This window comes from Stegostoma tigrinum, chromosome 11 (genome assembly GCF_030684315.1).
Source record: "Stegostoma tigrinum isolate sSteTig4 chromosome 11, sSteTig4.hap1, whole genome shotgun sequence".
NCBI lineage: Eukaryota > Metazoa > Chordata > Chondrichthyes > Orectolobiformes > Stegostomatidae > Stegostoma > Stegostoma tigrinum.
The window spans coordinates 24,906,352-24,932,294 of record NC_081364.1 but is presented as its reverse complement, the minus strand read 5'-3'; the positions used below and the strand labels follow the sequence as shown (position 1 = coordinate 24,932,294).

Genomic DNA, 25,943 nt, shown 5'->3' with positions numbered 1-25,943 from the left:
GTGACCAGCTCTGAACTGTTTCCAATAGAAATATATTCTTGTTAAAGTAAGGAAAACAAAACTGTGCACAGTACATCAGGTATGGTTTCACCAATGCTCCACAGGTGTAGCAATTGTTTTCCCTCCATCCTCCTTGCAACAAAGACAAACATCGCATTTGCTTTCCTGATTATTCGCTGTACCTGTATGCTAACTTTTTTGTTATTCTTAGCAAACATACAAAGATACCTCTGTACTACAGCATTTTGCAATCACTCTCCATTTAATATCCTGCTACTCAATTCTTCCTGCCAAAATGAAATGTTAATTTTTCCAAATTTAACTTCAGTGTCCATTTTTGTCTCTTCAGTTTAAACTATTCATATCTATTTGAAGAATCTTTGTACCCCTCTCCTAGTTTACTTTCCTACCTATCTTGATATCATTAATTATGGCTACAATAATTGCCATTTTATTCAAGTCATGAAAATAGATCATGAGCAGTTGTTGGTGCAACACTGGCCCCAGCAGTGCTCTAATAGTTAACATTCCAATTTAAAATGACATTCATCCAAATTCTGTTTCCTATTAAACAATCCTCCATCCATGCTAGTGTATGTACACCCAACTCCGTCCTCTCTCTGACATGCTTTTGTAGCTGCTGTGTTTCATGTGGGAGTCCAGTTGAGTTGCTGATCAATGGTAACATCAAAAGATGCTGATAGCAGCGAATTCAATGATGGTAACTCCATTGAATGTCAAGGATGGTGTTGAGATTGTCTCTTATTGGAGATGGTTATTGCCTGGCATATGTGTGGCGCAAATGTTAGTCACCACTTGTCAGCCCAAACCTGGATATCGCCCAGGTCTTGTTGGGCACATGGATGGCTTCTGTATCTAAGGAGTCATGAATGATGTTGCGCAATGTGCAGTCATCTCTGGAATTCAGCTCTTTTGACCATGTTTGAACCAAGGCCGTAATGAGGTCAGCAGATAAGTGGACCTCCTGGAGCCCAAACTGGGCATCACTTAGTAGGCTATTGCTGAGCAGGTGCCGCTAGATGGCACTGTTGATGACACCTTCTATCACTTTACTGATGATTGAGAGTGGACTGACGGGGTAATAATTGGTTGGTTTGAATTTGTCCTGCTTTTTATGCACAGCACAGCCCTGGGCAATTTCCCACTTTGTCAGGTAGGTGCCAGTGTCATAAGTACAGGAACAGTTTGGCTAGGGGAGCCGCATGTTTTGGAGCACAAGTCTTTAAATACAATTACATCTTTACTTGAATCTTTGATTAAGAGAATTATGAAAAAGAACTACATGGCAAGCTTGACTGTCAGTATCAAAATGATCAAAGAATCAAAATTTGCTCAGGTCTGAGGACTCCAAAAGGACTCCTTTCTTTTTCCAGCCAGATGGGACTCTCCAGGAAGGTGATGATCCATCAAAAATGAGATTTGAACTTGAGCCAATTTGTTGTGAGTTATTTTTTAAATCCATGCATCCTTTAATCAACTTATTTAGTGTACCATATCTCCCTACCTGACAGAACTCATTCCTCATAGCATAGAGTAGACAGAAAATCTGAGATAAAACATGAATTTCTGTTGAAACTCCATGTTGTCTGATGAAGAGTCACTAGGCTCTACACTTTGACCCTACTTTCTTTCCACAAATGCTGCCAAACCTGCTGAATTTCAGCAACAATTTGTTTTTGTTTCAGACCTCCAGCTTTTGCAATTCTTTGTTTTATTACAGTCATTACAAGAATGTTATTTTAACACTTTTTTTCTCTATTTGTTAATGGGATGAGCACTTTACTGGCCAGGCAGCATTTATTGCCCATCCCTAATTACCCAGAGCGCAGTTCAGAGTCAATCACATTGCTGTGGGTCTGGAATCACATGTAGCCCAGACCAGGTAAGGATGACAGTTTCCTTCCCTAAAGGACATTAGACATATTGCTTTAGTGTGTAAAAGAACCCTGATCAAAACGTAAGCTTAATGTTGATAAAGCACAACTGTTGAATATCACCACTGAGCTCCATGCTGTTTCTCACCCAAAATTGATAACTTTTTGCAGAGACTGTTGTATAGCAATCCAACAAGAAGCATGTCTGATTTTTTGCTCTGAATGTTCAGTGGCTGAAATCATTTTTAGCAAAAACGAACTTAAGCACAGTTGGGTAAAAGAAGCTTAGGTCTAATCTACATGAGCTATAATGCAATTAAAGAAGCAGTTGAATTCGCAAAACAGCACACTTGTGACTAATATTGGGGTCTTCTGGTGTCACAGATGAGCAGTTCAAGATAGACGCAAAAATCAGTAGTACTTTAAGTGATCAGAGTTCCATTTAAAGGTATACTGGACTATTTCAGAACATACCAATCAATTCCATGTTTTATTGATTCTTTTGTTCCACACTACTTTCTGAATGGCATCTGAGGATGGGCAATAGATGTTAATGCAGCTAATAACACCTGTATCTCAAGGAGTAACATATGAAGGGTGTCTTGATGTATTTAATAGCTGAGCTGCAGTACAAACCCATATATGTGAATCCTCATATTCAGTTACAGTTTGCAGCAAGACTGCCGAAAGACATGTCTCTGTAGAGAGAATTAGTTAATTCAAAGCATTTTTGAACATTTGCTGGGGGAGATTGGGAGGATCTGAGGAGAAGTTTAACATTACTCCTGTTCTTAATGAAATATGGGTGTGTAAGTGAGGAGGGCTGGTGTTTAAACTGGTGATAATGGATTTAATTTTGTTACAGTAGTATTTATAAGTCTCTTTTTCAAACTCTTATGCTCTAAGCATTCAACATTTTGAAGAATATGAGAAATCAATGCACATAGAACATAGAACATTACAGCACAGTACAGGCCCTTCGGCCCTCGATGTTGTGCCGATCTGTCATACCGATCTCAAGCCCATCTAACCTACACTATTCCATGTACGTCCATATGCATATCCAATGACGACTGAAACGTACCTAAAGTTGGCGAATCTACAACCGTTGCAGGCAAAGTGTTCCATTCCCTTACTACTCTCCGAGTAAAGAAACTACCTCTGACATCTGTCCTATAACTTGCACCCCTCAATTTAAAGCTATGCCCCCTCGTGCTCGCCGTCACCATCCTAGGAAAAAGGCTCTCCCTATCCACCCTATCTAACACTCTGATTATTTTATATGTTTCAATTAAGTCACCTCTCAACCTTCTTCTCTCTAATGAAAACAGCCTCAAGTCCCTCAGTCTTTCCTCGTAAGACCTTCCCTCCATACCAGGCAACATCCTAGTAAATCTCCTCTGCACCCTTTCCAAAGCTTCCACATCCTTCTTATAATGCGGTGACCAGAACTGTACGCAATACTCCAAGTGCGGCCGCACCAGAGTTTTGTACAGCTTCACCATAAACTCTCGGTTACGGAACTCGATCCCTCTATTAATAAAAGCTAAAACACTGTATGCCTTCTTAACAGCTCTGTCAACCTGGGTGGCAACTTTCAAGGATCTGTGTACATGGACACCGAGTCAAGGATCTGTGTACATGGACAGAGTTACAGAGAGACAATTTTACATATACCTACCATTATGCGACATGCCCACAACGAGACATTTCTGAAACCGGCAGTACTGACATTTATTCCTGTTTTTTTTCTGAATCCTGCAGTTTAGATCGCATTTGTCATACATCAACTTCAGCCTGATTGTTCTCCGGAAAAATCCCTGTTGTGCAAATCAAATCATATTATTGATGGAACGGGTCTATTAAATAGGAGTTAATCTTGCTAGAACGTTAGAATCACAAGCCATTCTTCCTAACAAGTCCACATCAACCCTCCGAAGACCATCCCACTCAGACCCATTCCCTTACCCTATCCTGGTAACTCAGCATTTCCTATTGCAAATGCAACTAATTTACATATCCCTGAACACTGTGGGCAATTTTGCATGGCCAATCGACCTAACCTATACATCTTCGGACTGTGGAAAGAAACCACAGCACCTGGCAGAAGCTCACACTGACACTGACAGAATGTGCAAACTCCACACAGACTGTTGCCTGAAGTTGGAATTGAATGGCATGGTGGCTCAGTGGCTAGCACTGCAGCCTCACAGCACCAGGGACCCAGGTTCAATTCCAGCCTTGGGCAATTGTCTGTGTGGGTTTCCTCCCACAGTCCAAAGGTGTACAGGCTAGGTGGATTGGCCATGCCAAATTGCCTGTAGTGTTCAGGGGTGTGTGGGTTATAAGGAGATGGGTCTGGGTGGGATGTTCTAAGGTGTGGTGTGGGCTTGTTGGGCCAAAGGGCCTGTTTCCACACTGTAGGGAATCTAATCTAAAGCTAGGGTCCCTGGTGCTGCGAGGCAGCAGTGCTACCCACTGAACACCTTTTTGCTTTATATTTACTTCTAATTTTAGATTGCTGGACTAAATATGCTTAGAAAAAAATTGAGCATTGCCGCAGTGATACCTTCGTACTCTACACAAATTTTAAAGCATACACACAACGAAATGCACAAGTAATTAAATATTTATACCGCAGTATTCTATAAAAATGCTTCTGTCTTTTTCATATAGATTAAGGACAGTAACATAAATTCAACAAACCTTACATCCTTCACATGCATGGACCCCATAATGGAAACCCGAGGCCTTGTCTCCGCACACTCTACATTCAATAGACAGGCCTGAATTTGATGTATCTTCTTGTAACCTTGCAAATGAAAGCTCTTTTCCTGAATTATCATTCAAGGAAGATGCTTCAACTTTAATAGCACCTGTGAAAAGATACATGAATTTTAAATGAAAAATTAATTAAGTCAAGCCAGACATTAGAAGACATTGAGAATAATATTACATTGGACATTAAAGTAGAGCTTCAGATTGGAGGTTTTCATAAAATGAAGCAGCTTCAAACAGGTCTTTTCAATTTTCAAATCCTGATATTCAAGTAGCAAATCCTCACATAACTAGAATCAATTGAACCTCTCTTTACACAGACTGTACTGGGTGCATGGAATGCACAGCCAGAGATGGTAGTGGAGTCAGATACATTAGGGACATTTAGGCGACTCTTGGATAGACACTTGGATAATAGTAAAATGAAAGGTATGCAGTTACTTTGATCTTAGAGTAGGATAACAGGTCGGTACAACATTGTGTGCCGAAGGGCCTGTACAGTGTTATACTGTTCTATGTTCATTAACTTTTAACTTAAACAAACTATTTGGGCTTTTATTCCCTGAACCTGAATGGTAAAACCCAAGAGTCCCAGAGCAGAACATGTGTTCGATTGTTATATTGTCCTTCTATGTAGTAGGATATGCAGTTTTTCTGTCTATCTCCTTTATTTCACTTCATGTTGTTTTAATTAAATTGGTTTTGTCTACATTAGTTAATGCTAGGTAGGCATTTATCTTACATTCTCAGAAATATACTTTAAGCCATCATTTGCTCTCCCATTCCCTGAATTGAACTTTTCATTATTAGTCAGCCCTATTTTTCCTTTCAGGGCGGCCAGACGACGTAAACAGGAAGGTTTCACCCAAATATGTTTTACTATGATATGAGAATTCAAAAATTGTACTCCAAATTTTAAAAATGAATTAAAGATTATAAAAACAGCAGCTAACTTTTATTGGATATGTTATTTCATAAATACAAATATAATAACATACTTTGGTAGTCCAGAAATCTTTCGTCATATTTACAGTCTGAAGAATTCTCGTCAATTCTTAAAGAGGTTGAAGTATGATCTTCATAATTAACTGCAGAAACCGTGGAAAGATCTACAGTAGCAAATGGCTTTACATCGAAGGAATGAGAGTGATTGGCAAGTTCTGAAATGTCCATTGTACCCATAGCAAAGTTGATGGGCCATAGAGGCAATTGTGTATCCACCATTCTTGATCCTGAGTGGATAAAAAAGTAAAAATGGAATAGGATTGTCGTTTATATCAGGAATCCTGCTTGGATTCTTGCACAATCTAAACTGGAACTGTCAACAGAACAGTACACATTTCAAATAATTCATACAAGTTACAATAGTAAAAAGAAACATTTCTTCTGAAAAGTTATTTTTTTTTTATTCATTCATGGGACATGGATGTTGCTGGCTGGTTAGCACTTAGTGCCCATCCCCAGTTGCTCGAGAAGGTGGTGAGCTGTCTTTATCAACCACTGCAGTCCACATGCTGTAGGTCTACCACAATGTTCTTAAGGGCACTCCCATGCCACTATATTGAAAGCAATCCAGTTTTTGTTGGACATTGCTTTCACATCTCCTGCACATGTTCATGGTAGCACTGTTCTTCCAAGCTTTTCCAGAACAACAGTGCTACGCTATAAAACAACATAAACAGATGTCCATCAGTGAAAACAGAACCTTAGCGATCCTACATGTTGGTAAAAGCATACTGCCCACTTACTGCACCATTTCAGAATGGGGCATTAAACTCAGTTAATTTGTTCATTCATATAATTTATTTTGGATGATTGGGTGAGCAATTGAATATGCTTTAGCCAGACCTCCTCTGTGATCCTTGTTGATGCATTGAGGCGTGTTCATTCTAATTCCACAAACACAGAGTTTGCCTCCTAACACCCTCATACATTTTCTGCTTAAACAACATCCTTGTTTCTGGACCTTACCCGATGGCGGCCTCTAATGAGGTTGGCAGTCAAAGAGGATTTTGCCTTTTTGGTGAGCAGACTGTGGAGCCACAACCAGCAAAACAGTCTATCCCATTCCAATTAGTGATGAGGCCCAAACAATAATTTCTATCAATCCTTCATCATCAGGTTTTGGCACCTCTGCCTCTGCAGCAAAAAGCCTAAACTGGAAAGAAACTTCTGCCTGATTTCTGCTTCAGTACATTTGTGATAGTTAGGTGTGAGGTGTGTAGTTCACGACGGAAAGGAATTGATGCAAAACCAGAACTGATAAGATCAGCATAGGAACTATGGAACTGCTCAGGAACATGTATATTATTGCGCTGTTAATCTTTTAGATCTAAGCTTGAATATATTGCTTAACAATACCAGTGAGCCCAGTTATACTACTAAAACCTGTCCAATAATCTGAAGTCCATAACTTAATCTTTAAAATTAATTCCTTTTCAAACTTAAGCTATTTTCCTTCAGTATACTACCAGCATACTGTAGTTATAAAGTTGTATCAAAACAGAAGCATTATCATTCTATTTATCTGATGATTAAAATTATGTAATTTTTATACCTTTATGTAAATGTCTTTTAAAACAATAAGCATTTACTTCAAACGAAACCTGTTAAAGTAAATGCATGAATAACCTTAACGGATCACCCCAGTGAAAAGGTTAAATGGCCAAACTTTCCGAGTAATTTTTAAATGCATAAACACGTTTCTGTTTCCCCAGTCACTTCCGAAGTACTATAAACTCAGCTTTAATAAGTTATCTTCAAATCACCTGCAAATAATGATTTCCTAGTTGATGCAATGAGCTGTATGCATTGCACAATACAAGCATGATAAACTGAGGTCACTCAGTTTAACAACGTATGGTACGAATAGGATTCAAAGCAGAAAAACAACTGTTGATTATGCAACTATACATTGAAGGAATAATAAATTAATTAAATTATAACATTAGGTCATTATATTTGTAACAGCTTTTTTTTTCTTCATTATAGAATTCCAGCATCAGTGGAGAAAAACTCAGAACAAATACTTCCTTTGTTCACCACAGCACATTAAAATGATCTGAGAGTATTCACTACAGAAGATTATAACTTTCAGACCGCTACCATTTTTATATAAAGTTGCAGAAATGGGAACAAGTAAAATTTTAAAAATACAGCTGCAATTTGTTTGCTTCCAACACATCAAATATAAGAAAAGACAATTTAAAAAGATATGTACTTAAATGTAAACATAAGACTATTTTTGCAAGGAATTGGCTTCAGTTCTTCATTGCAGAGCAACTTTCAAATACAGTAAGCCAATTTATAAGTGACAATATAGACTGGTTAGTAGTGATCTAGGAAAGTACTGATTGGATTTAATCACACAATTTATGGTCATCACCAAAAACGTATACAATATATTTTCTGGAAACCAGCTTGAAATGATCAAATCAAAAATCATGTAGCAGTTATGTTGCAATTGTTCTTGCTTCAACAGAGGATGTCACTGTCGATCAAGGCTATGTAGTATTCTGTTTACCAGCGCAAATTATGCTTGTGAAACAAAAACAACCAAATGAAAACTGGTACAATACTTTGGCAATTTATATCACTCCAGGCATAATTTTCTCTCTTGACTCATGCAATTTATTATTGTTGATGTGCAAGTGGGTGATGCTGGCAATCCCTAGAGAAGGTAATTGTGGGTCAGCTTCCTGAATCAATCAGTCCTCGCAATAATGCTGCTTCTACAGTGCTATTAGATGTTCCACAATGCAACTTACTTACTGTATCCGTGCAACTCTGAAGTGGCAAGGTACATTAAATAGAACACAGTCACAATTTAAGGTGTGTGTAATTTTTGGGTTTTTATTATTCACCTCAAAACAATATCGTATAAGTTTTGGTCACTTTAAGACTCATCAGTTCACATTAATTAACGTAGGTTGAAATCTCATGATGAGGCATAAATTAGAAGCAATTATTAAGCCCATAACAAGCAGGATGTCCACGTTCAGATGCAAAATATTGGGTATTTTTACTTTGCATAAAATGGGCCATGGTGTGCTGAGGCCAGCTAATTACAGATGTACTTCTATTTATTTGGTGATAAAATCTGAACATTATTTCCTGTATCTGTTTTTGCATCTCTTAACTTTGATGCAGTTCTGACACACAATTTGTTCGATGTTTGAAGGTTGAAAGCAGCCTTTTTTGCTATGGATTTTACAATAACTTTCCATGATGCAAAATAGCTCTCAGTGCTTCACTAAAATCCAACTGTAATGAAATAATCAACACTTTCAGATCTTCAGTAGATGATTCGTGGATGGACAAAGTTTTCATATTTGTTGTTACATTTTGATTATTTATCCTTTGTAATAGATTCAGAGTACTGTTACTATGGCCTCAAACATTCATTCCACTTCACTGGGATTGTACCTCAGATTTTTCACCTTTTCCTATTGCCGTTTAATTTTTCTTAGCTGCTGCTGTGCCACCTATCCAATATTTTTTCATTCCCAATGTTTTCTCTTCTTTGTTTATACTGTCAACATTCACTTCTGGCTGTCCTAATGTGTGGTTTCTTGTTCCTGAGGTTTTTCTTGCTTTTATTCGCTATGTAGGATCCCACTGAAACTATTCAATTGTATATGTTTCTTGCAATTGACTGCAATCCCATTTTGAAAAATAAAAATAGTTTGCCTAAATAATGTTTACAATTTATTTAGCATTTAAAGTGAAGTAAGGAAGAGTATCCAAGTCCAATCAGTCCAGACAAGTTTAACAGTATCAATTTTGTCTATTCCAATGCAATATGAATCTGGTCCAATCAACAGGGAAACCGTGGTGTCTAATAATGATAGAAACATCAGGCAAACTGGTATGATGAAAGAATTCTTACAATTAGCAAAACAGGAAGTAAAGGAACAAATAATAAGTCATATTTCAATCAGTTTCTAGGAAGAACAGGCACACACATAGAATTAATGTAAGATCTGAAATGTTAAGATTGATTTTAAAAACTCTGGCATTTTAAAAAGCTCATCCGCAGGAATAAAGATTCAATTTTTGCAACATTATTTTGTTAGAGCCACAGAATGTCAAATTGTAATTGAAATAGCGTACCATTAAAATTCAATTACACATCATTCAATAATGCTAACATTTTCAATCGCTATAACAGCACACTTTACTGGGTGCCACTTCATAGAAATAAGAGGGCCTTGCAGCTGGTTGAAATGTTAGCTGAAGTTTTGGTCATCTCTTTGGGGAAAGATCATAGAGCTTCAATCACAGAAGACCTACCTGTTGACAGCTGCTCAGTAATCAGAGGCTGGCAACATGACATTGATTCACAACATCATTGGGGAGGCAATGGCTGCTGCTAGGACACAACCTGTGACTTAGAAATATGGACCCAGCCAGAAAGCGCAGGTGTGACTTTCGGCAGATTCGCTTTCCAATGCAAGGTCCCTTGGTCAGACACTGAGTGCCTTTAAAGAAAAGACCAGTGACACTCCCCACCTCAATTCCACCACCTCCGAGGGCCACAAGCAACCTCACAGGTCTTGCATTTTGTGCTTCTGAAAATTTGTGTCCTCTGTCCACTGCTGGGTGAATATCACCTGCAATGGGATAGGCTCGTAAGGCAATCACTTCCAACCTAAGAGCCTCAATCAAATTCAGGACAGGAACACTCCCCACTGAAAACTCTGTCTAAGCACCCAGTCATCTGTATGTCCTTGTTTGCTGTGATCTGCCTGCACAGTTCTCAGCTTTTCACTGCACGTAGGTACATGTGACCACCATAAATCAAATCAAAATCAAGGGCCAGGCAGTTGTTAAGGTTCCTTCAGGAAGAATTCTTACGCAGAGTGACTTCCCCACAGTAAACATGAACTTTGCCAAAGTGGAAACAAAGTGGAACCATTGCGCAAAATTGATACAGGAGTGGAGGGGTCAACACCATTATTTACCAGTTTTCTTGAAAGTATCTTGTTGAGTAGTATGAGCCTCATCCATGTCTTCACTTTGTACGGGTAGGATATCCCACATGACAGCTAAATCATGACACACTGTATTCATCCTCAATCGCATTTTTCACAGCCTGGGGTTTGCAGTAGCTCATGGCTTAATTGATAGTCCAATGGAAGTAAGGAAGTTGACAATACTGTGGCGCTGGATTGAAGTTAAAAGATACCTGGGCATCTTTGGAAAGCCTATCTGGTGATAGCAATGAACAATACATTAAGAGCTTCACAGATACAGCTCAATTGTTTTTGACTTGCTCCTCGCATTTGAGATTGAGCCTACAGCTGCTTGCTATCAGGGAATCAGATTGCTCATTTATTTGCCTGCACTATTCCTGATGACACATACCAGCTGTCTCTAACTGGTTGACATCAGGCCTAGCAGGGGTCTCATTTGGTGTAATTCTGGGAGATTCCCACATTACTGTGGGTCAAAAGGATACAGCAATCATACAGATTGCCAGTTTTAGTGACACACATGCTTGTCTCCAAGCAAGAACACACTTAGGTGTCCTTAAATCTGCCACAATCATGCCCAGTGGACTAACTGAAGGTCAGGGCAGTAATTTTAACAGCAAGATCCTACAGGAACTCATTTCAAAGATCACATTGGTGAGGTGGATGAGACCCAGAGGAGATATATTGTTTCTACCCTCAACAAGAATGGGAAAACTTGCAGTAAAGATGATGAAATTGGATATTGTGACCTGGCCACTACAGGCTTGTGACTAAAGATAATTGTGCAGTGAAAATTCCTTGTCCCTGGATCCCATCCCATCTCTAGTAGGAAGTTAGGGACTAGTTGGATAACTCTTTGGAGTGAGGTGGCATCCAATATGCACCTCGGGCACTATGTTACTAAGAAAATATTAATCCTGACCACAACAAGAACACAGCAATACAGGACTGGTCCTGACCTAAGATGGAGGGGGAGCTTTGTGATTCTGTTCATCTGGTTGTTTGCTGTAGGAGTTGCGCGCAAGGCTAAGCACAGCTGGTCGCCCAACTCCATGACTTATTAAGGAAATCAGAAAATACTTATGGAGCTGGTGGTAAACGAAGTACGAGGTGTGGAACATCAGAGCAACACGGATTTAGACCCCAGTAATGTGAAGAATCCTTTTGCACCTTCAGGCAGAAGTTCATCTCATCATGGGTCATTGGCTACTCAGATTTTCATTTCCCACTCATAATGATACCACCACAAGTTTCCTTGGTCTCGCTGTCACAGGTTCAAGGTCAGAACAGAAGTTATTGCTTATGCCATTCGAAGTTTCGAGACAAGCCGGAGATGAATGCAGAACTACTCCAGTGTGAAACATGAACTGCTGGCTTTGAGGTGGGCTATTTCCCAGAAGTTCAGTCACATTTTGATTGGTTACTGCTACTGGACAAGGATGGCTGCTGATATTAAGAACTGCTGATGCAGTTGAGAGAGGTGGAACTTTAATTAAGCAGGGAAGCAGCTGCACTACAGCATGGGATCCTAATCATCAAGAGACCTCTAGAGATCCTTGCAATGGACTTTTGGGGTCTTTGAAACGTACCCCCCCCCCAACAATAAAAGTGACAAAGCACATTCCAACAATCATGCATGTCTTTACCAAGCTGACTCAGGCCATTCCAGACCATGATTGTCTTCAACTATAGCCAGTGTTAGAAAATGACAGAACTGTGGATGCAGTAATCAGGAACAGAAACAAAGTTGCTGGAAATGCTCAGCAGGTCTAGCAGCATCTGTGAAGGAAATAACAGAGTTAATGTTTCGGGTGTGGTGACCTTTCCTCAGAACTGATGGTGGCAAGGAAAACGTTAATTCATATGCAGAAAAAAAGGGAGGGAAATGGGGTCATGGTGTTAGAACATGATTGGTTTGTCCATTTCAGTATTCTATATCAATTCACAGTGGTCAGGGGAGTAATTTTAACAGCAGGATCCTACAGGAGCTTTGCAAGTTCTATGGAATTGCAAAAAGCTGCACCACCTGGCATGCTCTGGAAGGTAATGGACAATGTGAATGATTCAGCCACACCATACATGAATGCCTTTGCAGCTTGCCTCCTGAGACTTAACAAAAATAGTCAGAGTACTGTCTGGAACTGGTCTGTGCTTAAAATAATACCCTGCACTCACCCACAGATAATTCTCCACACTTTTCCCTCTGTTGATGAGGCCGAGGTTTTCTTATTGACCTTGTGTTCCCACATCTTCTACTGGAGATGCCCAGGTCCATGTGTGGAAAGATAAAGCTGGGCATTCAAGTTGGCATCCAAGAAGACCAAGACAGAAGCACTCAGAAGAAAAAGGTTGAACGATCACAATGCTTGCAGGGTTGACCTTTCAATTGTGCGAGGGTATTCACTGAACTCAGAATATTAAAGTTCAGTACAGGTTACAGGATATCTGGGTTTCTGAACCCTATAGCATCATCATGCAACTAAGCGCATATGCCCACACCTATGTTATTGAATCATTATCTGGAGGGCCAATGCTTGATGACAAAAATTTGGTGGATGGTAAGTTGGCAAGAAGATCACTCAGCAGTGCTGTGAGAACTCAAAGTGTTGCTGTGAGAGAGTTGAGTGAAATAGAGTTAGGTGGTGATAAAATAATCTGGATTGACCTGGATGCTATGAATCAGTGGGGTGTATGCAATTTATGCGGGGGGGGGGGGGGGGTGCGGTGGTGGGGGTTGGGGGGAATGCCTGCTCCAGTCCTGGTACAGCAATAACCTGCCCGGAGGCAGTATATGAAGCAATAAATGCTCCCGTTTGTATGGTTCCTGTAAACTGGCTTGACTGAGATCCCAACATAAGTGATCTGCCACAGGGTCTGGGTCCCATGCAAAGCTTAAGTACAGGTAATAGATTGAGAAGATCCTCTTCAGGAAATGTAGAATATCATCCCAATAATGGATTTTTGTCAGATCATTGAAGCAAGAAAGAACAGCACCACTAATAATGTGGACCTAATCATTCTAGCTATCATGGTACTTTCAAACTTGCTGATCACACAATTCTAATAAATGGGCACTATGTGCTATATGTCATTATAGGGAAGGCAGGTTTCTAGCAGGAAGATTGTAAAGGGACTTCCAGCAGCAAGTGGTAACGGTGAGGTAGGGCACCAAGCAGAGAAGCTTGAGCAGTCAAGTGGATGCTTTCTGGAGAAAGGATGTCCTTGTCACAAAGAGGCCTCATGAAGAGAAGGACAGACAGATAATGGATTTTCAAAAGCAGATGACAGCTACAGGTTTGATTCCAACCTGAATTTTCTTTTAAGCTCATAAAGACGTGATTCTAGTGGAATAAAAAAGTCCCTGCCTCATGATCTTCCTTCTGTCCGTTGCTGAAATCTCACGTTATAATATTATTGCTACAAAACTTAGTAAAATTACTACTGATGTTTCATTCAATTGTCTTTATCATCATTAACTGGACCAGCCATATAAATACTTCGGCTTTGTGCAAGTTAGAGGTTGCGAATTTTGCAGTGAATAACTCGCCTTTTGATTTCCCAAAGCTTGGCCACAATCTAAAATGTACAATTCAAGTGTGTCATAAGACACTCTCCTCTTGCTTTCATGACTGCAGCTCCAACACTTAACAGGCTCACCACCATTCAGGACAAAACAGCTGATTTAATCAGCACCTTATCCGCTACCTTAAGCATTCACTCCCTCTACCAGCAACATTCACTTGTAGTGTGTGCCATATACAAGATGTGCAGTAGCAACTCACCAGGCAACCTTTTAAATTTGAACTTTTAAATTTGGTGAACTTTACCACTTAGAAGCACAACGGCAATTGGCTGATAGGAAGATCATCTGCAAATTCCCCTCTAAGATAAACACCATCCTGAAACTTGCGACTCATTCACTGTTGCTGTGTCAAAACTCTGGAATACCTCCCTAAAAGCACAATGGCTCTACTTGGGGTCCATTGACTACATTGGTTCAAGGAGGCAGATCATTACTACCTTCCCAAGAAAGATTAGGGATAGTGAACAAATAATAGCATCAGTGACGCCCACCACCCCGAACTTCCCCAACCAAGGAAAAAGTTTTAAAAATCTTCCTCATATCTCTTATGACTTCTTAACTGTGTCTTTGTTTCAGTTCTTAATCTTGTCTACAGTTTTAAAATTAATAACCTATTTTATTATATACAAACAATTGCAATATGTGTGTCCCATCTCTCATGTTCTCTTTTAGTGGAGGCATTTATTCATTTATTTATAGAACTGTGTTTTAACTGAGGTTATTTAACTGTTGGTGTGTTCGATGAACTTCCTCAGTCACCAGATCTTCATTTAAAATACCTCTAGACAGTGGTCTCACTGGCCAGGGCAGCATGTTCCACTTCCTCTTGTTGAAATGAATCTGATTTGAGTACTGCAGAAACTGCAGATCACTAACGACACATCCAATACAGCGCAAACCACTAGCTGTTCCACTGAAATAAGTTTTCTTTCAACGTACCACACTACAGAGGAAAAAAAAACTTATGACAGGCCTGGTCTTAAAGTGAACTTGCAGACGGACAAACCCCTTAAGATTTTGTTGATTTTCAGTATCATTTGTCTTTTGGCAGATTACTAAATTCTGAGGGAGAATCCTCTCGTAAACTAAAAATCAGAATAAATTTTGAGAACTGCAGCCTTAAAATTTGCCTCAAATGATTCTAATCATGAAAATTGTCAGATCCTTCTGTTCGCTACATGTATAGGGATGGTGTTCAATAGTTCCCGTTTTTGTTACAAATCATGTGATTAGCTATCACAGGATTGTAAATTTTTGGAACTTTCCGTGTGTTTGCTTCAAATGACAATGATTTTCTCCATGTAAATCTTGCTTCTATGGTTGGTTCCACATTTTTTATTTAAGTCATATTTCCTTCAACAAAACTGATAAAATGGTAAATCAAGACATTATTTGAAGGTGATTTACATAATGATAACAATGATAAACTGCAAAGACAGAAAATAAATAGGGTTTTTAACAACATTAGTGACCATCCTATCAGCTGGGATGTGCATCACCTCAAATCATTCAATAGTTTGGTTACAGGATTTTTAAAGCATTCCTAATTGTGGTTAAATTATAATACTCAGCTGACTGCAACAAAAGTCCATTAATGACATGGTAATCACTGACTTTATTTAAATCATAATACTTTATGTTTTAAAACTACTTGAGAGTTACATAAAACTTACTTTGCCTCAGGACACAAATGAATAGCAAAATAGCCATGAACCTTAAATCTAACGATTAATGCGAAATGATAAGGATCTACTGTAGATTGCATTTTACAGTAGCTTAGCTTTCTAATTATACAAATGCCAATGATAATTTAACAGAAATTATTCTTTTTTTATTTTCTGAAATCCTCTTTGTCAAGGGTGGTGACACAATCTGTTACATGGCTTCCCTAGTGGTGCGGATCCTTTGAAACCTCAGCCATACAGCAGGATATGCCAGCAGGCCACATCATTCAAATAGTGTCACGCTTCTGTTCCTCTTACCATCTGATGTCTGTACATATTCACTTCCTTAAAGGGGTTAATGTGGAGCCAGTACATTATATACAACATATGACAAATAAGTTTTATTTTATCGGACTATATTGGACCTTATGGTTTTGGGAAAAACATATAAACATCAACTAGACTAACGTTCCTCATTGGGATTCAATAACTTCTGGTGAAACAATGCATCTGTGCACAATGGGTAAAGAACAAAGAAAATTAAAGTACAGGAAGGATTTAACTTGGTTACAAATGAACTCTGCAGTTAAACAGAGCAATAGTCATTCACAGGATTCAAAAATGAGCACTGATCGCCTGACCCATATCCTTGGTGGCCCTGCTTGCCGTGAAACTACAACTAACCTAACTGCCTGGAACTTATGGCAAAAATAAGAACAAGGTGCTCACTGCTGTCGAGGAGAAAAAAAAACAGACAGCATCTTCCAACAGTGACACATGTATAGATAAAACATGGAAATCCCATTGTTGCTGTCGGCATTGTCCTGCTGCCCCAGAAGACCAACATAGGTTTTTCACCAAAAGACTTGGCAGTCAAATATATCCGTAACAGTTTTGGAGCCTTCTGTTATAGATATGTATTAAACACACCTGCACAGTTAACCCTTGGACATTCAAGTGTAAGTGAACTTTCCATGCTAAAATAAATCTTAATTAGGTAACAATCTCCCCGGCAATGGAAAAAAATTCTGTATGTGAGTTTGCTCGTTGAGCTGGAAGGTTAGTTTTCAGACGTTTCATCACCATTCTAGGTAACATCATCAGTGAGCCTCCAATGAAGCGCTGGTGTTATGTCCCGCTTTCTATTTATCTGTTTAGGTAAAGCGGGACATAACACCAGCGCTTCGTCGGAGGCTCACTGATGATGTTACCTAGAATGGTGACAAAACGTCTGAAAACTACCCTTCCAGCTCAGCGAGCAAACTCACATCCAGAACCTCAACCTGAGCTACAAATTTTCTCAAAACTCGCTAATGGAAAAAAATCTTTTAAGCATGAATTTCCATTTCTTAAGAGCTTAGTTATTGCAGGAGTTTTAAGAAAAATGAAAATTAAATGTATTTAAACTGTCCTTACTCTCTTCCTTAACCACTTTTCTTGCTCTATTTCTTTTATAGTCTGTCCATTGTTAGGCATCGAATTAACTACTCAGATACTACGGATTAGCCTGTGCAGGGTGCTTGAAACCTTCAATTTAATTGATTAAAGCTAATAAACAAACAGTTACTGTTCTGGTTCACACATGTCCCAGGTTTCCTTTAGAAGGCACTTCGTTGTCTTGGATTTTAAAATCACTACAGGTTCCACTAAAAAAACCTCACTGAAAGACTTCAGGCAAGTTTAAATATTATGAAAAGTGCTGTTCTCCTGCCTTGGACAGCAGACCTAGGCTTGTGTCTACAAGAAAAGAAATGAAATGGAGGGAAGAAAAATTGGTACACTGAACTTTTAAAGAAAATATGGCTGAATTTCTTCTACTAAATTAATACGATTGGCTAAGCCATCCATCCCCAGCAACAATCAATTTAAATTAAGTGTAGGTACACTTGCAATGCCATTATGGAGGATGTTGCAGGATTTTGACCCACTAACAATGAAGGGATGGCAATGTCAAGACATTGAGTAGCCTGGAGAGGAACTTGCAGATGGAGTTGTAACCTGGTATCTGCAGTCCTTGTCTTCCTAAATGGTAGTGGTCACACATGTCAGCTGAAGCCTGGATATTGTCCAGTTATTGCTGCATTTGGACATTTACTACTTTGGTTTCTGAGAAGTTGCAAACGGTGCTGAGCATGATGCAATCATCAGTGAATATCCCCATATCTAACCTTATAATGGAGGCAAGGTCACTGATGAAGCAGCTGAAGATGGTTGGGCCTAGGACACTACCCTAAGGAATTCTCAAGAGATATTGAATACAAATCTGAACATGTTGATTGGAAAATATCTACCTCGTAAATGGAGGGCTCTTGTGGTACAATGGTAATGTCCCTACATCTGAACCATGATTCCTGGGTTAAAGTCCCACCTGTTCCAGGGGTGTAAAAATAGCTCTGAACAGGTTGATTAGAAATCATCTACCCTGAGGTATTTCTACAGAGATATGCTGGAGGTGAGATAACTGATCAACAACCAAAACCATCTTCCTCTGTGCTAGGTGTAAGTCTAATCAGCAGAGAGTTTTTCCTCCATTCCCATGGACTCTACATTTGGTTGAATGCTCCCTTAATGTCAATATTATTTGAAAAAATGGAAATATTTAAATATCACCTCAATTACCAGATTGTAAAATTATTGTACAAGAGTGTGAATTTAATTTTTACTAATAGTAGCCTCTATAGGGATTATTTTGGACTTTCTAAATCTTTAAAACTTTTCAATCAATGTTCCTGCCTCAATTATTAGCATTAAAACAAAGTAGGATCTGATCAGAGATATTCTGACATCCTGTCGTGACTAAATGGCACAAGGTGCTCCTCCTTTTGAAGTGGTTGACAATATCATGCAACTCTTTAAATTGTCTTCCTTGGCTTTGTTACCAGTTCACACACCTTAATCTGCATTTTTGTATCAATTACATTTCACTGACTGCAAGTCCTGTTCTATTTCCAGTAGATCCCATTTTGCCAGAGAGTAAGGGGTTAGATAATGTCTCACAGAAGTGGGAAACTGGAATTCAGCAGTGCCATGTAAATTTCTGTTGAGTTCAAACAGACCCCGTTTTCACTGCAGCAAGAACCTCAACCCATAGTGTGGGAATACAATATTTTTAGAGTCATTATAAAATTTGGCAGATGACAGTTTTAGAACTGTCAAGTTACTTAAAACATAATCCCTTCAAAAATGTTTAAAAAAAAGGCTGTTTGTGTGAATAAAATTTGGAAAAACAAATTGGTATACCAATTACAATAGTTGTTTGTTGACACTATCTTATGGGCATTCATTATGTCATCAATAATGCTCAGTCGCTTGTCATGATTATGATTAAGGGTTGGAGGGATTTAATGTACAGCTGAAGTCTGTGGAAGGCCATCCATGCACATGTATGTTGAAACATGTAAAAACTTCCGACTGACAATTCTACTGCTCTGTGAGATCCTCCGTGAATGTTTCAGACAGTGAAAAATCAATTTAGGCCAAAGTATACAATCTGCTGATGTCTGAACTGCTGCTCTATAGAAGAGTTGAATTTAGATGCCATTGTCTGGTTAAAATTACTTTGGTGAAAGAGGCAGCAAAACGTAATAATTTTTTCCAATGTTCATTAAGGAGGTCTACTTATTGTTTAAACTGGAAATCTGTCATGCAAGTTCCACTGTACAGTGCATCAAAAGTGGCACCATCCAGCTATCTGGTATTATTAAAGTTGAATTCATGCTAGTCCATGCTGTTTTTGGTCATCTTTATTCACTCTTCTTCTCTTTCCCTTACTGCTTATGTCTCTCCCAATAAGTCAACAGAATTTCTGGTGTAGGTTTTTATGTATTTCTTTGTTCTAGTTATAAGTGCCCAAGTCATTCCAAGAACCAACAGTTTACCACATAGTTTATACTCAGTCGGAATAATGAGCGGTCCACATGCATAAAATATGAAATAGAGGTCCTAGTTGTCCTCCTAGGCGACCATAAAATATCCCACAGAACTTTTTAAAGAGGAGCAAGGAGTTTCCCCAGTCGTCTGGTCATTTATCTCTTAAATCAACATGACTGAAAGAAATGATCATTTATCTCATTGTTGTGTTTCCTGCCTGTGGAACATTGCTGTGTAAAAATTACCTGCCACATTTCCCTACACTAGGACAGTGATCAAATTTTAAAAAAAATTAGTCTGCAAGTCATTTTGGAGCATTCTAAGGTCGTAAAAAGCTCCAGAGAAGCATGTTCAACTATAAACATAAGCAGTGCCAATTCTAACATTGCATAAAAATTGCTACTTTTCTCATAATACTTTAGCTTTTATATAAAGTAGAGTTTTAGAAAATCTGAAATACACTAGAATGTATAAGAATCTCTTGCAATATTTACACAATCAACTTAGTTCCTTGTTTTATATATTAATCACTCAGTATAACTCTAGCCATACACTTGTGCAAATGTTCACTAGACCATAGCATAGTTGATAGAAAAAAAATAACATTTAAATATTATATTCTATAATCAATAATTTATCAATTTATCTTCTCACCTGTTTCAGACATTTGGAAGATGAAGTTCCTGGACAGCTAAATGTCAGAAGTGTAGTAACAGAATCTGATTAACCACACTGAAGCCTATGCACCTTTATACCACTCAGAAGAGGTGCCAGTGTGAACCTCATGAATTACTGGAGAATTAAACAGTCACATGATTTAAACTCTTCTGACTTCATATATTTTACACCCACTTATGATCTGCTAGCCTCTTTCTGATATAATTAAAGTGGTGGGATTAATTGATTTAATTTTCTCCAAATCTCCGAAACCTGACATTAATCTGTCTGAGAAATGTGCCCTCCGGTTTTCTCTGTATTTATGGAGCACAGTTCTATAGAGCCAGTCAACTTCTCCGACCTCAAAATGATACTCGCGTCAACTGTGGCAGCGTCACCAAATTATAAAAGAAAGCTATGCATTTATATAATGTTTTAATGCCTACAGGATATCCCAAAGTGCCGACATGCAGCAATTCTTGAAGTGTACGAAAGGAAACAACTCAATTTGTGTGCAGCAAACACCAATCAGCAATATGCTAATAGATGGATCATTATTGTTTGATTTTGGGTGGGTGATAAGTAACGGCCAGGACAATGGGGATACAATTCTGATTCTGAAATGTCTCCCTCAATCTTTTCTGATTAACAAATTACTGGGTAGTGTAAGTAAAGTCTTCTTGCTTTCCCCCTCTGTCTTCACCACAAGCCAACTCTTTTTCATTTCAGATAATCCAGTAGTGGAACCTGCTCAGACAGTAGACAAAGAGCAGGAAGAGGAAGATGAAAGGACGTGGTTGCTAGTTCTTTCACAGTTTCAGACACCAATCGGATGCTGACATTACAGGCCATTTAGCAGACGAGCTCAATTTTATTTTGCCCTGCAACCATCAGTTCTGAGGAAGGGTCACTGGACCCAAAACATTAACTCCGATTTCTCTCCACAGATGCTGCCAGCCTGTTCAGCTTTTCCAGCAATTTGTTTTATTTTCCCTGATTTATAGCGTCTACAGTTCTTAGTTTTTATTTAGGCTCAAGGCAAGATCTACTCATGATGAAACTGCAGGTACAAGTATGCTGGTTGGTATGGGAGTCAGATCCAGAGAGTGCAAATCTGGATACTAATTCTGCCTCAGGGAATTCAGAAGATGATTTAAGTGTTCTAGCTTTCTAGTTGTTACATGTTTGAAGCGTGCAAAGGGTGCTTTGAGGGTGTTGCAGTGCTCTTGCAATTTGTTCTTCAACATAGTTCAGGGCACCTCTCTGAATAATGTTAGTGGAGGATGAACTTCTGGTCTCAGTAGGACAGAATTCTGCTCCTACCTCTGCCACTCAACTAATGCCTTTGTTGTTGTCCATCAGCTAGCCCAGATTTCTGCAGCCCAGATCAAGATGGTGCAGTTTACAGAGTTCCTCTGGGTTGTCCTCCAAGATCAGTTACTGATTGCAGCTACTGCAATGATTCATGAATTGTTTGTTCACACACATTGAATAGAAAGGGCTTGTCTAGGTTTCAGCCCTCTTTCCTCGTTCAGCAGCTTTTCTTGTTCGATGTGACCTCCACTAATTCTGAGTCACATTAGGCTGCTTAGAAGCAACTGGTTTGTGCACAACTTAAGTTGGCAAAAGTCCTGCTCCCTGCTATCTGTGCCCATGTCTTTTGGATTTTTGTTTGCAATTTAACAGGCTTTAAAGCACCTAAAAATGTCAGTTTAGAATAATTTTGATTGTAGTTGTTACTTTTTGTTGCTCCACATATTAAAGATAGATTAGGTGGAATTGGCCATGCTAAATTGCCTGTAGTGTTCAGGGGTATGTGGGTTATAGGGGGATGGGTCTGGGTGGGATGCTTCAAGGGGCGGTGTGGACTTGGTGGGCTGAAGGGCCTGTTTCCACACTGTAGGGAATCTAATCTAATCTAATCTAATCATAAGTGACAAGGGAAATATAAAATGAGTAGAAATGGTAAACGAATAAACAGTTTGAAAAAATGATTTTTTAAAATTACATCTGTTATTCAAAAGCTCATAATACCTAGAATGTGATAACCCAAGGGGCCGTTCTAGATGATTCAGGCACAGTGGTAATGTAGAAAGAGAGAGAGAGAGATGACCATTTGCAGAGATAATGGAAGGAGACTGCATAAGTACAAGGAAATTGCAACTTATTGGTGTGGTTCAATGTACACAACATCTATGAGTCACATAAGGGGTCATTAAGGCAGACTCAAAGAAATAAGTTTTAAGGCATATTTGAAAGGAGGCAAACTAGGCAGATTTTAAAGGAGGGAATTTCAGAAATTAAATTTTAAACTAAGTTGCCTGTCAAAGCGATAGTTTTAGTGACGTAAAAATTGGGTGCTGGAGAAACACAGCAAGTCTGGCAGCATCTGGCAGAGGGAAAGGCAGAGTTGAAATTTCGAGCCATTCCAGCACTTTAATTTTGTTTCTGATTTCCAGTGTCTGCATTTTACTTTGGGGTTTTAATGACCCTGATTATGCAGCAATAATGGACCTGAGGGGAGCTGACTGACAGATTTTTATCGGTAACAAGGACACTCAACAGATGCAAAGATTAAAAACTTAGGATTTTTGTATGAGTAATGATGTAAGTAGGAGGGGGTAGGAATAAGAATGTTAGTAAAGGGTTCTAATACTTATACTAGAGTGTAAGGTTACCTTTCTGAGTTGCTTTGAAACAGAATTCAAATGAGTATAATCAAGTAGGAACAAAAATTACAAACTTTTAGTCTGATTTACAGGCCACAAAACAATACAGATAGAAAAGAACCACAGACAGTTCAGAGATATGTACAACAACTGGTCAATAACACTGGTTATTTTAATTATTCAAAGATAGGCTAAAACAAAGAGAATTTACTCTTTTATTATGTGTATATTTCTATCCTAGCAAGGAAAGAAGCTTTACTTGGTTCAAAGCTAGAAAATGAAGCGAGCAAATGACTGAAGGGGTAGCACAGTGGCTCAGTGGTTAGCATCGCTGCCTCACAGCACCAGGGACCTGGGTTCAATCTCAGCCTCGGGCAACTGTCTGAGTGGAGTTTGTATGTTCTCCCTGGGTCTGTGTCAGTTTCCTTTCGGTGCTCCTGCTTCCTCCCACAGTCCAAAGATGTGCAGATTAGTCAATTGGCCATGATAAATCACCCAATGTGTCCAGATGGATTAGCCATGGGAAATACTGGGATACAGGGGTGGGTCTGGGTGGGATGCTCTTCCATGTGGTCTCAATGGGCTGAATGGCCTGCTTCCACACTGTAGGCATTCTATGAAGAACAATTGAGAAATAACAACCATATCATAGCAATGGTCGATCTAAGAATAGAAAAAAAAGATGTTCTGGACTGGAGAAAAGGTAAAGACTAATTAAGAAAGAAGGATTTCAGTTCAAAATTCTTGTGTGGAAAACCAGGTAAATGAGTTAATGCATTAATGATGAGAAAATAATGAAATGAGAACCAAGCAGTGGCCTAAGGGTATTATTGCAGGGCCATTAGTCTGGAGATGCAGGTTCAAATGAAAAATCTGGAACTACGAGTCTAAAGAGCCTAATGTCTGTTAGGGAAGGAAACTGCCATCCTTACCTGGTCTGGCCTACATATGGCACCATACCCAATGTGGTTGATTCTTAAGTGCTATCTGGGCAATTAGAGATGGGCAAAAAATGCTGCCTAGCCAGTGACACCCTCTTCTGTGAATGAATTTAAAAAGTAATAAAATGTGAGCTGAAGAGAGGTTAATAGGTAAATACATTCCTGTAAAGTGAAAAGACAATTCAAAAAATTAAAATTCCATAAATAACAACATTTTATAAATTCAAAAATAATATGTAGTTTGTAGAGCAGATAATACCGTAGGCAGTTTAAAACTGAACAAATGACCTCTCATAATTAGTCACTTACTAGTAGTCCTTTCAATTTCATCAATGATAAGATACTTAATAAAATTATATTCAAACGTTTCATGTAATTTCTTTTTAATTCTGTCTACATCATATTCAATTTTATGCTGGTTTAACTGATTTCAATAGCAATAAAATGCCACAGGTACCATATAGACTTAGAAACCACAGACAGGAAACGAGGGGTGAGTAGTTGAACAGACAAGGCTGTGAACTTCTGACCTTGGCTATAAGTGCGCTAACATTCATGTCTGAAAAGCTAATAAATGTTGCGGCGTGCCAATTTTTTATTTATTGTACGCAACGTAGCAAGCACAAAATACTGAACTATTTTCAGAAAGGACCTGACATTAAAATCTTTTATCATAGTTTAGTAAAAATACAGTTGAATCCCTAATCATAGAACCAATCTTGTTCTAGATCTGCATAAGCAATGGAATTATCACAAGTGTTTTAATGTGCAGTCTTTCTAGGTCAATGATAAGCGACAAACTTTCATGTACCCACTGCACTTGAATTCTAAGTTAGTGTGTTGTGGGACATTATATTGCTGATTTTTAGACTGATGTCACTGATCCAGCATGGTTTTCACATTCCATGGAGGCCATACCTATAACTTAACTTCAATTTCACTCCTCTGAGCATGATTAAATTTAGGTATGAGGCAATCTTGCAGAAGTAGTTTCACTCTTTGTTAACGACATATTTGCAGCAGACACCAAATGAACATTTTCTGACTTAAAAATGAGGCATTTCCTGGAATTTAAATTCCATTTCTGTAAAAGAATGGTCTGTCCTATTGGTTTTTTCTAATCTATCCACAGGCATGGTCGAGTTCAATTATATATTTTATAATTAAATGGTTGATCCATTCTTCTTTATGTAAACCACTTCATACTCTCAAAAGTATTGATCTACCAAACTTAGTCCTTTTATTCCTTGTCAAAAAGTCACCCCTTGGTGATAATCTTTAGAACAGCTAATATTCCGTATATACTGATGACACCCAGCTCTACCTCTCCATTGCCATTTGGTGGACCAATAAACGCTGGTCTAACATTGCAAAACGGGGTAATTTGTCTAGGTCTTGGCAATCACAAATCGCTCTTAACCCCTTGGCCCTTGCTTCCATATCCTTTCCTACCTACGATGTTTGGTTTGACACTGAGCTGAGCTGCAAAGCCTCCTTGTTCCATTTGCACTCATCACCCATCTGAAATATCACTCATCTCTGTCCCTACATTACTGTTATCTCTGCTGAAACTCTCATTTATGCTATTTAAGCCATTTCACAAATGCTACTGTGTGCCTCCACCATATGTAGGGTAGGTGATCAGGAAAACCCCTGCAAAAATTCACCCACAGTGTACATTATGATAACGTTAAAATTAACTTCAAAAGTTTTGTTTGCAGAAGCCACTTTTATGATGGAACAGATCATGCTTGTGCCACATTTTCTTGCTAGCCTGAACTCTCATGCAGCCGAGAAAAGTGTATTTTTTTTCCAGAAATAGTACTCAACAGCAATGAGTAAAGCAAGTTACATCACAAAATCATAAAATCCCTGCAGCACAGATAGAGGACATTTGGCCTATAGGGTTGA

General features: G+C 38.8%; 1 protein-coding gene across 8 annotated transcripts in view; it reads right to left on the bottom strand.

Moving 5' to 3' along the window:
- Positions 1-25,943, bottom strand: part of pparg (peroxisome proliferator-activated receptor gamma) — a 113,346-nt gene that overhangs the window by 25,078 nt on the left and 62,325 nt on the right. For all 8 annotated transcript variants that reach the window (XM_059649836.1, XM_048547866.2, XM_048547869.2 and 5 more), the window contains 3 exons: positions 5,672-5,905; positions 4,602-4,771; positions 3,577-3,715 (listed from right to left, as the gene is read on the bottom strand). In XM_059649836.1, the coding sequence (XP_059505819.1) occupies positions 3,577-3,715; positions 4,602-4,771; positions 5,672-5,897 (535 nt within the window). In that variant the 5' untranslated portion in view covers positions 5,898-5,905. The remainder of the gene's footprint in view (positions 1-3,576; positions 3,716-4,601; positions 4,772-5,671; positions 5,906-25,943) is intronic.